Source organism: Eumetopias jubatus, unplaced genomic scaffold (genome assembly GCF_037043125.1).
Source record: "Eumetopias jubatus isolate StellerSeaLion01/CBP00866 unplaced genomic scaffold, mEumJub1_p1.0 scaffold_4, whole genome shotgun sequence".
Lineage (NCBI taxonomy): Eukaryota > Metazoa > Chordata > Mammalia > Carnivora > Otariidae > Eumetopias > Eumetopias jubatus.
Genome location: NW_028274810.1, coordinates 146,218,929 through 146,234,909, shown reverse-complemented (window position 1 = coordinate 146,234,909; position 15,981 = coordinate 146,218,929). Strand labels below are relative to the sequence as shown.

Sequence of the window (15,981 nt, the reverse complement as noted above, 5' to 3'; positions counted from 1 at the left end):
TTTAAAAAAGAAAGAAAGAAAGAAAAAAGGCAGTGACCCGGGGGAAGCCAGATTATCTCTCTGGCAGCCATTTCCTTCTGAGGGACCTGAGATTAAAAGAAGGCTGATCTTGGGCTGTCAGAAAAGCCACAAAACAAATTCCTGGCTGAGGAGGATTGGGGATAGGGTGGGATTTAGTGGTGATCCCAACAACTTTCAGAATTTGCACATAAAAAGTTCTACAGTTTTTTCCCCCTCCTATTACTTTTAAAAATCAGGTTGTTTATTCCTTCCTAGGTATGGTTGGCTATGGTTAGAAACAAGTTCCTGACCAGGTAACATGGGTCCCTTTATTCTCCCCCCGCCCCTCCACCACAGAGAGAGGTAAAGGGAAGGTAATAAACTAATTGCCAGCAAGAGAGATTTTTAGTTAGACTTCAGAAGAAGGTCTTTCATGCTGGAGAAGCTAGACTGATGCCAAGATGAATGGACAGTCCTCATCTTGCAGATTCTTGAGGAAAAGTCATCACTTCCTGAAAGGGTTTAAGGAAGGCTTCCACCAAAAGACGAGTTACTAGCTGGCTCTCAAGCTGTCTGGCCATTTTGGATTTGTTAAACATACTTCACCAGCAACACATACCTTTCATCACTCCTCTGCCTCTAGCAACCGGAGGGTCCAGAAGCAGTAAGGGGTGGGGGAGAGGAAGATTCTCGAAGAAGAGGACTTCTAGAGAGTTTGAAACTGTAGCCTGGGCTTTAGGTTCTGACGCTTCTGGCCTATCACGTACTGGAATACAAAAGGGGGGGGGTCTTACTTGTAATATCTCAACAGTAGGTGTCCTTTTTGCCTTGTAACTTAATAGTTTATATGATCTTCCTAAGCTTCCCCTCCCCCCTTTTAATTTTAAAAGGCCAAGACAAATGTGAGAGGTTGATAGAGATTTGGTCAAATCTCAGATAAGCAGAGAGAGCAGTTGGGAGACCATCTCCAGAGTCAAGGTTCCTATGATGCTGGAGATGCTCAAGGTCTGATCAGAGCAACAGTTGAGGGAGTGAGGAGGAAGGGAAGGATTGGAGAGAGCTGGGGGAGGTAGGAATGGAAGTTGATCATTGAGGGGATGTGGAGTGAGATGATCCTCAGGGGTATCTCTCATTTGTGGCTGTTCTTGAAACATAAAAACCACTTTCCTGAGGGTAGGACAAGGCCTTGGAAGTTACATGGTCCAGCCACCTTTCGGTGCGCCATCTCCAAGACTGTTCCCACAAATGCCATCCACCTGAGGGCTGAATGATTCCACTGATGCTCAGCTCTTTCCCTCTGTTATACCTCCCTGGTCCGTGGCTTCCGTAGCACGGCCTTTCCCCAAACACTCCAGTAGCGGTCGCCATCTGCCAGGCTCTGGGCTGGGTGCTTCGTGAGCTCACTTCATCTCACAAGAGCCCTTGAGGTAGGTGCTCCCAATCCCTGTGTGCAGGAGACGAAATGGAGGCACCACGCGGGTCACTTCCCAAGATGACCGGGCTCGCGAGCAGCAGAAGGGACACTGTAGACACTGTGTGCCTTGAGCAGCCTGGCTGCCGTCTCTTCTTATGCACCAGCTTCCCCCTCAGCTGTCGCCTGTTGAGACTGCCGCCCAGACCATGCGTTCTCAGCACTGGCGCCTGGCGTGGGCCTGCCTGGGGTGAGGAGTGAAGCAGCTACACGGCTCGCTTACTTACTTACTTACTTACTTACTTACTTATTTATTTTTAAGATTTTGTTTATTTATTTGACAGAGAGAGACACAGCGAGAGAGGGAACACAAGCAGGGGGAGTGGGAGAGGGAGAAGGAGGCCTCCCACGGAGCAGGGAGCCCGATGCAGGGCTTGATCCCAGGACCCTGGGATCACGACCTGAGCCGAAGGCAGACGCTCAACGACTGAGCCACCCAGGCGCCCCGACACAGCTCATTTAGATGTTGCTTCTCAAGGAAAGTCACAAACTTTAGATGCAGTGGGACTTTTTACATTTTGCTTGCTTATTTTTGCTTTTTAGCACCGCGGAAGGGACGGGAGGGTGACTGAGGAGAGTCGAAAGAAAAGCAAAGGTTAAAAGGAAGCTTTGTAACAGCAAGGCAGCTGCCTTCTTCAGAGCCCTGCTGAACAGTCCTGCTTCCTGTAACTCAGCCCCACGCATCTTCCAGACTCCTCCTGCGCGCCCGAGGCAGCAGGTGTGCTCACCCTCCCGTCCGAACGGAAAAGGGTCGTGCAGGAGGTTTCCTCCTGAGAGCTTTTCACCTGCTTTCACGTAGGTTCCATGGTGCAAACTGACAGGATGTGACGTTAACTCTGCTCATACTTCTTTCCTTCCATTAGTAAAATACAGCATTTTTAAAAGTATTCTCTGACCCATACAACTTTCTAGTTATTTCATCCAGCGAGCGTCTGGAGGGGTCCAATCAACACATAGCTATTTGAAACCTAAAAGTTCTGGAAGAACATTTCAAATAAACCCAGTTTTCCTTGTGACCTTGGATAAGAGGATATTAATCAATTGCTTAATTGTAACCATCCTATAAAAATAGTAAGCAAGAGCAATTTATAGTATTTTTGCAGTGAATTGAGGATACAGTCACCCTCTATTTTCATTGTATTTTACTTTAAAACACATACAGAAGTTGACTTACTTAATCACTTATGTCCACAATAGAGTCCATATTGATTTTTACTCTAGGAATAAATGAGACATTGGATTTTATTTTTTAATTTGTTCTAAGAAAATTTTCTGGGTATACATCTTAATGACAAATAAAAAAAAAGTATAAGATGTTTGCGCGACTTCGCTTTTAACAGCAAAACTATCCAAGCTCATTGTCTAATAACTGGGGACTGGTTTGGTTAAATAAGGTACATCCCCTTGACAAAATGTCTTTATTGTCATAAAAATTATTATGAACAATGTAGCAACAGAAGAAAGGCTTGTGATGTTTTAAAAAGCAGAATATGGGAGTTTTATTGTAGTTACAGCTAGGAAAAAATGAAGCTTGTAGGCCCAAATTAGATTGTAATAGAAAATTAAACATTGATTCATTGGATGCCGGAAATCAAAGCAGGAGACATTTCTCCCTTTCCATTGACGCGAGGGAGGGAGGGACGTGTACAGGGGAAGGGGGAAACGGGTAAAATGGGAAGCTGGGATGTGAGGGAGTGAGCAGTTCTGCAGCTGCCTTGGCAGCCTCTGGAAGGAATGGTGTAGAATGGTTAAGAAGATGGCACAGCAGGTGGTGTCCCACGTTCAGGCTGGGGGGAACGCAGAGGAAGCAGCCGGGGTGCCTTTCAGAGGGTTACCGTGGTGATAGCGTGCCGGCCATTCTTTCCAGCTCCTCTTTGGTTAAATTAGATAGTTTTATTTTAGATAAAAGTACAGGCGTTTACAGATGTATTTGTTTAGATATAGTTATTTAAACATTAGATATTTATGTGCCCAGAACCATTTTAACGTTCAATTTGAGCTGCTATATTATTTTGGTATTTCCAGACCAAATATCTCATTAGTGAGGATTTTTGACCCAATTTGAAATATTTGAAGTATGAGTTCTAAATTATGAGTATAATCTATAAAAGAATTTGAGCAGCTTCTCTGCTGAGAATTAAGAGAAATAATGACTTCCTCCTATAATTTATAGTAGTTTTGCAGTGAATTGAGGATAAAATCATCCATCTTGCTTTTTGAAATGATTCCTGTGGCAGACAGGGCTCGGGGAATTTCTCACTAGAGCCTCCCAAAATCTGCTTATGTTGTCCTCCTGGTACGTTGGAGTCATTGGATACAAGACGCCATTAGTTGTAAACTGCACCATTATTTTAGGCACTCCTTATTGTATGATGCTGTCAATTACAAGGCAAAGCCTAAATTCAGATGTTATAATGTACAAAAATGTGCACCTTAGAATTTTAAAAATGGGATTATGTGTATGTCTTTGTTTACTTATTTATATTATAGGTGAGGATATTTAAAAAGTTTGAAAATAGTTAATGTAGATTCCTTAAAGATAGCCCAGACTTTCTGTTTGTGATAACCCTATCCCAAGTGCCCAAATGGTTATTTCAGTTAATCGTGAAGATTGGTAAGTCGGCTATCTCCCCTTTCCTGTTTGCGGTGAGTAAAGGCAACTCATCCAAATAGGCAAATGTGGTGTGACCAATTTAAGACAAGCATTTAATTTAACTGCTGCCTGTTTTAAACAAGATACATTGTGGACTGTTAGGGGTGGAACAAACGGTGAAGAAGAGAAAATTCTTGTGAGTAATTTAAAATGGACCTTTGGAAGAGCTCCCTAAGTGCCTCTAAATGCTGAGATTGTTTTGAGGCTGTGTAATTTCACATCTGACATCAGCCTGTTTCCAAGGGCCGAATTCAGGGTAATGCTTTTCCTTAGAACGGGCAAAGGGGACCTTTTTCTATAAAGAGCCAGAGAGTAAATATTTTAGGCTCTGTGAGCCATATGGCGTCTGTCATAACGATTCAGCCCTGCTATTGTAGTGTGAAACCAGCTGTAGGTAATCCATACATGAGTAAGTAAGGCTGTGTTCCCGTCAGATTTTATTTATGGATGCCAAAATTTGAATTTTATGTAATTTTCACGTATCACAAAGCATTTTTCTTTTAAACCATTAAAAAATGTTAAGAACTGTTCTTAGGTCGCAGGCCACATGAAAAACAGGTGGCAGGCCAGAGTTGGCCCACAGAGTTCCCAGACCTCTGCCTTAGTGGAAATTTAAGCCAAGTTTTCTAGGCATTTGTAGGGCAACTATTTGAACCATCCCAAGGAATTTAATAGTCCCTGCTTTTGGCCTTGAGAGACCTCCGGGTTGAGCTTTCCCCTCCTGCACGTGGGTTGGCAAAGAACAGCACCTAATCCTTTGGCTCTTTTAAAGGATATCCTTTTCCTGAGAAAGTTTTAGTTCCATATTAGTGATTTTGCCTATAGATTTAAATCAAGCTTGTATTTAACAAACTATAGTAGAAAATCGATAAAAGAATAATTTGCTTGTAAAAGAGTCCCTAAAGCCTTGAAAAATAGTAGCTAAAGCTATTATATGCAGTGTTACCCACTGTCTTTTTTTTTTTTTACAAAGATTTATTCCATAAAGGCTTGTTTTAGTTTACTATCAGAAAAAAAATAATACACACCTTCCTTTCTCTCTCTCTCCCTCCCCCTCTGCTCCTTTCTTTCTGTATCCATCTGTGTATCTGTCTATCCATTCATATACGGAATAAAAACTTTATAACCCAATTAATTCCCATTTTGCCTTATTTCTGGGTCATTTTAACACTTGCAGTATGTCCAATGCCACAAGCCATCTCATCGTTCCATAAATGCATGGGATAAAGTGATTTGTTGAGCCTTCGTACATGCCATGTACTGTCCAATAAGCACGTTGCTTGGATTTATTTATTTCACTAACCTTGTGAGAGAGAGATGATTATGGCCACTGTTTACAGATGGAGAAAAGTAAGGGCTTAGAGGTAAGTGGCCGTCCCAAGGCCTCGGAGTTGGGATTGATAGATGCAGATGGTCTGCTCCACAGCCCATGTTCTCAGCTATCACCCTAGCAGGCACCAGGCTTCTTGACACAGTGGCAAACAGGAAAAATACAGTGTTTGTGTGGCACGGCCTTGTGACTGGACACTGGTTGAGAAGGTCCGCACTTCCCCCTGGAAAAGAAATTGTGTTTATCAGCCACCTCCACTAGCAGATAAGCTGTCTGCTGGTTCAGGCCTTGTACATTTCGGCAAGTGTGGTATCCTCAGTACCTGGCCACAGCACTCACTGATGAAATGAACCAAGAGTATTTAATAAATCATCTGTTTTGCTCTCTTTTTTATCTCCCTTGGAGGAATTCGCTTAGGTTATGTGAACCAGATCAGCTCCATGCCCGTACCTCCAACTGCCCAGTGGTCATCCCCGAGAGAGAGCACACTGCAGGGCTCACTCCATTTCTTCCTTATCTGCTGCTTTCCTTCAGTTCTAGCGAATGGTAGCAACGTCCATCTCGTCACCTTGGCCGGTGACTGGGAGTCATCTTTCAACTTGTTACGATTAATCTCTTAGATAGGTCTCTTCAGCTCTGCCAGATTGATCTGAATCATAAAACTGATTTGTCAACCCCTTATTTAAAAGTCTTCCGGGGGTTCTGCCATTTCTTACTGCAACATTTCTCAGTGGTGATGTCACTCCACTTTGCTATGTGATAGCCAGTTGTGACTTGTGGGGTAATATTTAAAATCTAAGTTTGCCAATGGTTTGAATTTTTTTTTTTTTTTTTTTTTGCCCTTTCAGTAAATAGGAACAGATTTAGGATTACCCCTACAATAACATCAGTCTCAGCTGCTTGCATTGGAAAATTTTCTTGAAACGAGAGGAGGGAGCTGAATTATAATTTCATCCTGCCAACTCTATCTTATTTGTGAGCTGACAGGATGTGACGTTAACTCCGCTCATACTTCTTTCCTTCCATTAGTAAAATACAGCATTTTTAAAAGTATTCTCTGACCCATATAACTTTTCAGTTATTCCATCCAGCGAGCATCTGGAGGGGTCCAATCAACACATAGCTATCTTATTTGTGAGACAGTTCGAGGACTGTTCCAGATGTGTTGTCAACAGTCGCTGCTCTTATGAGTGGCGTGCTTTCATGACTACCAGGCCCCTTGCTTCCCACCCCGTACCTCCCCAAAGGAGACAAAACAAGAAAAAGAAGTCTCCATTCACAGTGGTATTTTCTGTAGTTTTTCATGTTTTATGGGTGGAGAAGGGCAGTTGATTTTGTAAAAACAGTGTGTGCCCACAGAGGAGAGCTCTCTTACATGTGAACATTACCAAAGCTCCCAACGCCCCTCCCTCACCCCCCAAAATGGCGAGGACCACTGGTTTCTGTGGAAGAAGGGGCCACCTTCCTGTCATTGCTTAGAAGACCAGCTGGAATCATGCCTGTTGTTCCAGGCTCATCTCTGTAATCCCGCCTCACGCACTGAGCTCTCTAGACGGCAGACTACCTACACCTTTACCTAACTGCCTTGGTCTTTCATGACACACAGTCTGCGTGTGCCCTCCCCGCCTCCTGGCAGCGCTGCTAGGCTGACACAGGGCACCCTGCTCCAGATTGCAGCGTGTTATCTTCAGCTCTGCTTCTCAGCCCAGTTGGCTGCCGATAGGAGCCCCGAGGTATGTGGGTAAGGAGCGAGTGCACGGATTCACTGTTTCAACCAAACCTTTCTTTGGATTTTAGAATTACAGCTCTATGCCCACCCCCTCACGGTAAAAATGGTATCCATTTTTCTTGGACAAAGAGTCACCTTTGTCACAATTCAGTTACTTTTGTTTAAATTTGGTAAAAAAAGGAGATAAGAGGTAGGGATGGCAAATCCTGTTGTAGGGGGAGATGAATGTACTATCCACTTCTAGCTTTTGAGGTAAAAGGTATCATGAGCTGGCTGTTTCCAAAGGAGTTTCTCGCCACAACTTTAGGGCTGTCCTTCCATATTCAAGAACAGGAATATCTTCAGGATTCTTGAGAAAGGATCCCTGTCAAGTAGGTTTTAGTTCAGTGACCTTCCCTTATAGGCCTTAATCTAGTCATCTGTTTTCTTCAACAAGTAGGGCCCAGAGCACCTTTAATTTTAGCCTCTAACATGTTCTGCCACCACCAGAGCTGAGAAAGGAAAAGAGAACTTCTTTTCTAACCCAAGTAAATAAATGTGTATATAGAGGACTTACTGGTGTCACTTTCTTGAGGAGAGCATGTAGCTGAACTAGTTGTAAAATAGTACTGTTTTTTTTTAAGATTTTATTTATTAGAGAGAGAGAGCAAGAGCGTGAGAGAGAGCTCTAGCAGGGGGCTGAAGGAGAGGGAGAAGCAGACTACCCCCTGAGGAGGGAGCCCAACACGGGGCTCGATCCCAGGACCCTGAGATCATGACCTGAGCTGAAGTCAGACGCTTAACTGACTGAGCCACCCAGGCGCCCCTAATATAATACTCTTTTAATTATCTTGCTATAGTTGGGGGATTGCTGCCATTCATTGAGCACCCAACTGCTAAATCCGGTAGTCCACGTTAGGTATGTTAACTTCCTTAGATCCTTACAACCCCACTTGGAAGGGAACCTGTCATGGTCTTCATTTTATAGATATGCAAACTGCAGTTCAAGTAGATTTAGTAACAGAGGACCCCAGGGATCTTAAATCACAGAGCTAGAATTTGAACCCAGGTCTGATTTCAGATCCTGTGTTTGTCCACCACCCTATTGCCTCTAGAATTTGACCCTGGCCACACGTCTACTAAGTGATAGAACTCACATTTGAACACCCCTCTGCCTAAGAACCAGTTCTGAGAAAGGGATACAGAAGCGTGAGACTTGCCTTCTAGAAACTTCCTGGAGAGGAGAAAGGTAAATGTATATGAGACAGTTAATAGTACAAGATAATCTATAATTTAATTGATAAGTTATATAAGTGCTTCAGGAAAGTGATTTTGTGTCTTGAGTTCAGAGGTCTGTATTATAATTACTGCCATTCCCAGTATTATTCTTATGACTTCATATAAGGCATCTGAAAATATATCATCATAGTGTTTTTATTTCAAGAACCTACTGTACTGTAATTGCATGACATAATTAAGTGAAGAAGAGTGTCATCGAGGCTGGCATATTTCAGATCTCCGTTTTAGAAATGAATTTAACTTGAGCCTTGGGTTGTTTGGATTTATATGGAGCAACATAAGAAAGAAAAGCCTTCCAAGAGCGGAAAATCACGAGAAGGAGTCAGATTGGTAAGGAGCATGCTGTTCTGGGACTCCTGGGAGTAGACCAGGTAGGGTAGCGTCAGGTACTGGGCTGCTGTTGACCTGGGCACGAGCAACACAAAGAATGTGGTATTGAATGAGAGAATTGTTCATTTTCCCATCGCATACCCCTGTTTCCTTGGGGGTACTTCAGGGCACCATGGTTCTCTAGTTTCCACTGGTGCATGGGGTGCTCTGCATTATGCCTTAATGTGGAGGTTTGGGCTCACTGGACTGGAGAAGAGTCTCAGGCAGGGGTGGGGCCGGTCCTGATCACCCTCTCTGTGAGTGCATATTTCGCCCGAGATAATAACTTCAACCAGCACAGTATTCCCTGGTTGCTTTGTTCCGTGCCTGTACTGCACAGGATCCAGATCCTACCACCCTTTCTTGCTCTGAGAGTCGGAAACCTGGCAAGTCGGCTCATCTTCCAGGCCCCTGCAGAAGCTCCTATCAAGCCAACAGCTCGCCTGCCAGCCAACAGGGCAAAAGGAATGACGTGGCCCTTAGCCCGTCCCCCATCCTCAGGTTGAAAGTTGCCCCTCGATGATGGACACCCTCTTCCCTTCAGCACTGCCATGATTACTCTTTCACGTTTTAAATGTGATCTGGGTTGTTGACACGGTATTCCATATGCATAGCTAAAGCTCATGGCATTGAAAGACTGATTTCTTCATTTCCCTGCCCGTCTCTTGCCTATCAGCCCAGCAGGAAGCACTGCTGACTCCTTTTCCTGTCTCGTCTAGTGTTTGCCTCTGTATTTTACAAATAGCATCTACATCGCTGTTTGATGATGGATTTCAGATCTCTTTTGACTTCCTTCTTGTTGACCAGGGTTTAACTCTAGGGCGCCTGGATGGCTCAGTCGGTTAAGCGTCTGCCTTTGGTTTGGGTTGTGATCCCAGGGTCCTGGGATGGAGCCCCGCTTCGGGCTCCCTGCTCCTCAGGGAGCCTGCTTCTCCCTCTCCCACTGCCCTTCCTCCTGCTCCTGCGTGCTCTCTCTCTCTCTCTCTCAAATAAATAAGTAAAACCTTAAAAAAAATTAACTCTCCTCCTCCTCGTGTTCCCCGCTTCCCTGTCCTGTTCATACCACGGTGTCGGGTTTTCGGTGCCGTCATCAGTCAGTGTTTACTTTGGAGTGAGTATGGGGCAGTGTAGAGCTCTGTGATGTACATTCTCCTGTACGGTGTTTGGTGTTTGATTTTTTTGCCAGCAAACATTTGCCTTGCTCTTTCAGCTGCCAAGTTTTTTATCTGTTACCTAAGTCCCCATCCTTTCTATGTGGCTCTTAGATCTGTCAACCACCTACCAATATTATTTTCCAAGTGTTTGGCTCTTTCAGGTCGTCTGTCAGTTCTCTCTCTTTCCTAGGGCTTCTCCTTCCCCTGCCCCAGGGTGGAGGAGGCGCACCCACAGCCATCATCCTGGCTGCTGGTTTCATTTTAACGTACCTCGCCTTGTTAGGATGCGGGAGCCAGCAAGCCAACTTCTGGTACAATTTACCTCGTGCCTCTTAGCCCCCGTTTTGGACCCCCAAACCTCCAGGGATGGTTCTTTGAGAATCTGCTGAAAGCTCCGAGCACTCTTCCCAGGAAAATAGTTGCACAAACACAAAATTTGGCATGTCATTTTGTGAATGTCTGAAAACACGTATGTAACTTACATATAATACTTCGGGGGATGTAATCTTAGCAACTATAGAGTTCCAAATAAGCCTTTAGTGCCTAAGCGCTAATGGTAATAAGTCCAACTCCATCGTACCCGAAAATCTCCTATTTTTACCAATAAATAGTTCTTTTCTCTTGAGCATTTTATCATTTCTTAGTATTTGATGGAATGAAATTTTAATCTCTTGTGGATGTATGGCCAGCTGGAATCACTTCTCGTTACATTTTGCAACCTTTGATGTTAATTTATTTCTCCCTCCAACGGTTCTTTATATTGATGTAGCTAGGAAAATGAAGTTTGCTCTGGTAACACTCTGAGTATTTGTTGAGTTGAACTGAAATGATTTGAGGAGCTGCCTTCCCACAAGCACACTGTAACCTAGCACGGTAACTCCAATTAAAGAGACACTACAGACAGATTCTAATCTTCCTAATTAACAGCTGCCTTCTGGGGTCATTGGCAAGAGGGATTTTTCCGTCTGCAAGGAAGAAAGTTACACTATCACACAGTCACTCTGTTAAGCTCCTATTAAGACAAACTCCAAGGGACTGTGTGTACTTAGATTAGAATTTCATCGTATTGAATATTGCTTGAAGTAAAGTGGTCTGTGGCTGAGATCTGTAATGTGCCTGTGTTTGCCTACTCATTGAGTAGCTGCCGAGTACCAGACAGTGACTTTAGTTTGAAGTAGGATATGACCTATGTTCTTAGTCCTCAGAGATTATTTTTTAGCCATTCATCGTGAATGACTAAATTTTGAAAAGTGAAAGACGGAGTTTAACTAAATGCCAACTTTTAAAAATGTCAAAATAATCGGATTTCCACCAATTTTGTTATATGGCATATTAATTGGCACGTTCTATCTTAATTGAGTTGTTTTCTCTGATTTCCAAGTACTTCATTGATCTTAGTAGAGGAGGACAATAGGGAGTGTTTTTAGTCAGTATCGACAGACTAAAATAGAAATAGTATGGCGGCTTATGTCACCAGCCCTTCTTGAAATCGTCAGTAATATTTACCATCATTTAGATTAAAAAAAAAAAAAGATGATGCTGTCGCTTGAGAATGTAAAACTGATTCTGTTTGGACAACTTTCAGTGAAAAGAGCATGAGGTACCAGGTGAAGACTGTTCTTCAGTCAGCTTTTAGTATGTGGTGGTGAGAAAGTGAAGACGGGTGAGGCTCTCACAAGCCCTGGTGAAAGGACAGACTCATCACCGGGCATCTTGACTTGGTAAAGGATCCAAGGCCATAGAATATTTGAGACAGAAGGCCAATATTGGGATGTTAAAATACCGATGTAAAGTGAAACTTTAAAACAAGTTTGAAGGGGTACCTGGGTGGCTCAGTCAGTTAAGCATCTGCCCTCAGCTCTGGTCATGATCCCAGGGTCCTGGGATCGAGCCCAGCGTCGGGCTCCCTGCTCAGTGGGGAGCCTGCTTCTCCCTCTCCGTCTGCCCCTCCCCCCCGCTTATGCTTGCTCTCTCTCTCTCAAATAAATAAATAAAATATTCTTATAAATAAATAAAACAAGTTTGAAGATAAATCACAAGAAACAGTAACAAACCAATTCAATGTGAAAGCAAGTCTATTTTGACAAACAAAAGGCAAAGTTACAGTATTTTTTTCTTTTTTAAAAAAAGTCATGTTTAATCTTCTGTGTACATTTTGCAGAATCTGAGTGTTGTATTTTGCTCAGGAAAGAGGATAAATTGGATGCAGTGGCTGATTTCAGTCCCTTTTAAGTAGCTCCGCTGTGTTTTAGGATCATCTCTCCAAGGATAATGATAGATATGAATCAGTTAATTGTTTAATGAGGCTGAGGAGCATAATGCTGAAGCTCGGTCATGCAAAATTTAATACTTCTAGTGTCGGTCACAGCTGTTGCCGCCGGTTAGAAGTTACCGTGTCTCATGTGCACGTACGCACGCACACACAAGTGTGCAGACGCAGGGAGGGGAGCCGTGGCTTTGTTGTAGAGAATACGCTTTTCTCCCCGGTCAGGCTGAGACCCTCATGGAGAGGCTGCTGCCAGATGCTGGGTACAGCGCCTTCAGGTGGAAGACGGCTGTGTTCAGGCTCTGACCCTCACCCCCCTGTCATCGGGGTCCCAGCGGGTGCTCTGCCTTCAGGCTCCCCTCCCTTTGCCTGTGCGCTTACCTGTTTACCTGAAGTGCCTCCTCTTCTCTCTGGGCCCGATCCCTCTTCCCGAGACGCCTGGCGTTGTTTTCCCTGTGTGTTCTTCTCTGACATCTTGTTCACACCCATGCATTGATCATGCCCCATTTTACCGGCTTCACCTCCAGTCCTCTGTTAATTATTCCTTATGAAACCTTCTCTGCTCAAATGACGGGGTGGTTTCTGTCTCCTAATTGGACCCTCGCCAGTGTCGGTGTCCTCTGCCTGGAATGCCAGGCTGCACTAGCCCATCGAAGGCACATACAGAATCTCCCAGGACCAGCCCGGGCGATGCCTCACTCATTCATTCCACCAACATCTGAGCTCCTACTGTCGGATAGGCACTGGGCCCAACTCCGGGGTTACGTAAGACCGGGCTTGAGCCCGACAGGGGCTCTGAGACTAGGAGAAGAGAAGAATAAGTCGTCAAGTGTGTTGAATTAGAGAGGTAGGAGTGTGTGTGTGTGTGTGTGTGTGTGTGTGGTGGGTGGGTGGGTGGGTGGGTGTCTGTGATATTGTTGGGGGAATAGAGTAAAACACAAAACATAAAATTTGAGTGTTGTGCCTCTGGGAGCTGAAAGGATAAATAAAGGAAAAGGCAAGAAATTAATAAATATTTACTGCTTTCAGTGTAAGTGATGTCCATAATTTTGTTTTGTTCTTTTCCATTTGTGAATGTTCTTTCTCTTTGCACAGAGCACTTGAGGTGGGTAAGGTTTTCATTCATCTCATCTCTGTTCCTAAGGGCAGGAACTGTCCTTTATCTTAATCACCTTGTACCTATAATGCCACTCATCTAGTAGGTGCATAATAAATGGTAATTGACTGAAGAAAGGCTAACTATACCGAAGAAAGCGTAACTATATTGAGTTCATATTCCCTGTTTTTTTTTTTTTTTTTTTACTCCAAATCAGTCAGTGTTTTCTTATGTTGACGGTTCAGGAACCATTCCAAGCACTTGTTTTGGGGCTTGAGGTGTGAACAGGAAGGGTCAATCAACTCGAGTGCTTGTTCTCATTTGTTCCTCTTCAGCCATTTACAGATAATATCAACCACCTCAGGTGTGCATCAAGCAGTGTTAAGTACTTTGTAGACCTCTAATTCTCTGGTACCCCTGTATGACAGGTGCAGAAATTGAGGTTAAGTAAGTTACTCAAGGCTATGCTGAGAAAATGTGGCCAATGTCACCGTGAGTGGTTCCCATGGTCAGTCAGGTGCCCACCCTGCTCGTGTGCACACGTAGACATCACCCAGAAGCCTTTTTTCCTCTCGAGAGACACAGTCGCCTCCTTCCTAGTCCTAGAGACACAGCCCTATGGCCCTCCAGGCACCTTGACGTCCAGGCACATGTGAACAGGGGTTGGGAAACTTGGAAAGGGCCAAAAGTCTCTTCCCATTTTCTCATCGAAGTGTAGCCACTTGCTGGCGAGTTGAAATTTGGCACAAATTGCTCAGCTGTTTTGCATACGATTGCTTTATGTCCAACGTTTCTTTGCACGAAAGGTCCATTGAAGTGAAAGCTCAGGGGGAATGTCTGTGCACTTTTATTACGCACTAACTCTTGTCCGCTCTGTTGCTTCCCAGGTGCTGTTACCCCCGTACGATGACGCTGCTGTGAACAGCACTGCCAAGGAGCCGCCACCACCTTACGTGTCTGCCTGAGCCCTCGAGTGTGGGGGCCTGAGAATAGCAGCTTGATTTCCAGACGTCAGAGCAATAGTTCTTTCTTTGCACTTCTGGGATGAGCTCTCTGAGCTTATTTGTTGCTGAAATGCTCCAGTTTTTAAATGTAGATGTTAAGTGGAAACCCTCTTTAGTTTTAAGCATACGCTTCGGCTAGAGCACGGTGATAGACTCACTGTAGAGTTCTCTGTGTGTGTCGGGGGGGGGGGGGTGGCGCAGTGGGCTTCCCTTGTCTTCCCCGGGGGTTCCCTAGGCATTGAACCTTCCCAGCAATCTGGATGAGCCCGGAGTCAGAGAAGTCTGGTTTTGTCCCTGCTGGGCCTCAGAGTCAGGGAATTCATCACATTTTTTCTCTGTGTTCCCCCTTACCTCTTTTGAAAGTGTAAAATAAAATCAAAATTAGAGAATGCTTTTCTTAAGCCATTCCAGTATTTGAACAAACGCTTCAAACCTTATAGAACAGGCATATCAATTGTGTGATCATTGCTCTAATTAGGGAAATAGGAGTCCATATCTATATAAATAAAACAACAATTTCCTTAAGATTCTTTATGACTTAAATTCAATGACAGTTTGTATTTGCTGTTCAAGGATTTTGTCCATGGGCGGAATTGAGACCCTTCCACAATCCCAGGCAGTGACCACGGCCACTCTCCGACGGCTGGTCTTGAACGCCCCGTGTCTGGGGTCATGGGGTGGCGTGTCTCGCCTGTGTTACAGTGGTGGAGCGGATGCGTTTAGTACCGCTTGGTGCTCCCTTCCTCCCGGTTTCCCATGCCCACCCAGGACCCTTTTCACTAAGGATTTGCCTGAGAGTATGAAAAAAGGTTTCCTTCTTCTCTCCCTACAAGGCACATCCTACCATTTTGAAATTCCGAGTATGCTCAGACACCGGTTCAAATGTAAAACAGTCTTCAGAAAGATGAGGAGGGGTGCTTTTCTTGTGGAATGCTCTTATCTCGCCTACCTGAATTTCAAGGAACTTTCATATATTCACATGGTCAAAAGTCACAGCCCTCCTGTTCATTGTTGAGCGTGCTGTAAACGAAGGCTTTGCAATTAAAGTGAGATTTGCCCACATCTGAGAAAGTAACCTTTTGACTCTGGTGATCGTGCCTAGGGACCCTTCCCACCTGCATGTGGCCGTGCAGACACAGAGTTTGGCCCGAGGAGGCAGCTTTACAGCTTGTTTCACACATATGTATAAATATACATTTTTTTCTATTTCAGTGCTGATAAAATCAGAGCATCTTAGGCCAAGAGAAATGGAGCCGAACAGACTCGAGCTTCCAACATTCCTAAACCCCACCCCTGCCAAGCTCTGTGTGCTCAGCTGTTTTGCATACGATTGCTTTATGTCCACGGTGTACTTTTAATAAGCAGTTTGGATTTTACTCCATTCCAAGGGAGATTAAATAAGGGAGGTAGGAGGGGGGGATTTTTATCCCTGAGAATCAGCCTCGGTGATTTCCTTTGGTATACCTCATTAGTATTCTTTATAAACTCAACCGAGGAAATTCTCTTCCTGAAACCTTTGTGCCCATAAGATTCACAGTAAGTTAATCATATTAAGAGGTGTTAGGAATGGAAGAGGCCTCTCGGACAGTTTCACTGATCTCCGGAAGGCACACAGGATATCACAGTTGCTT

General features: G+C 44.3%; 1 protein-coding gene across 1 annotated transcript in view; it reads left to right on the top strand.

Moving 5' to 3' along the window:
- LAPTM4B (lysosomal protein transmembrane 4 beta) overlaps positions 1–15,412 on the top strand; it is a 75,158-nt gene extending 59,746 nt beyond the window's left edge. The window contains exon 7 of the mRNA XM_028112627.2: positions 14,234–15,412. Within this exon, the coding sequence (XP_027968428.1) occupies positions 14,234–14,311 (78 nt within the window). The 3' untranslated portion in view covers positions 14,312–15,412. The remainder of the gene's footprint in view (positions 1–14,233) is intronic.
- Positions 15,413–15,981: the final 569 nt, after the last annotated feature.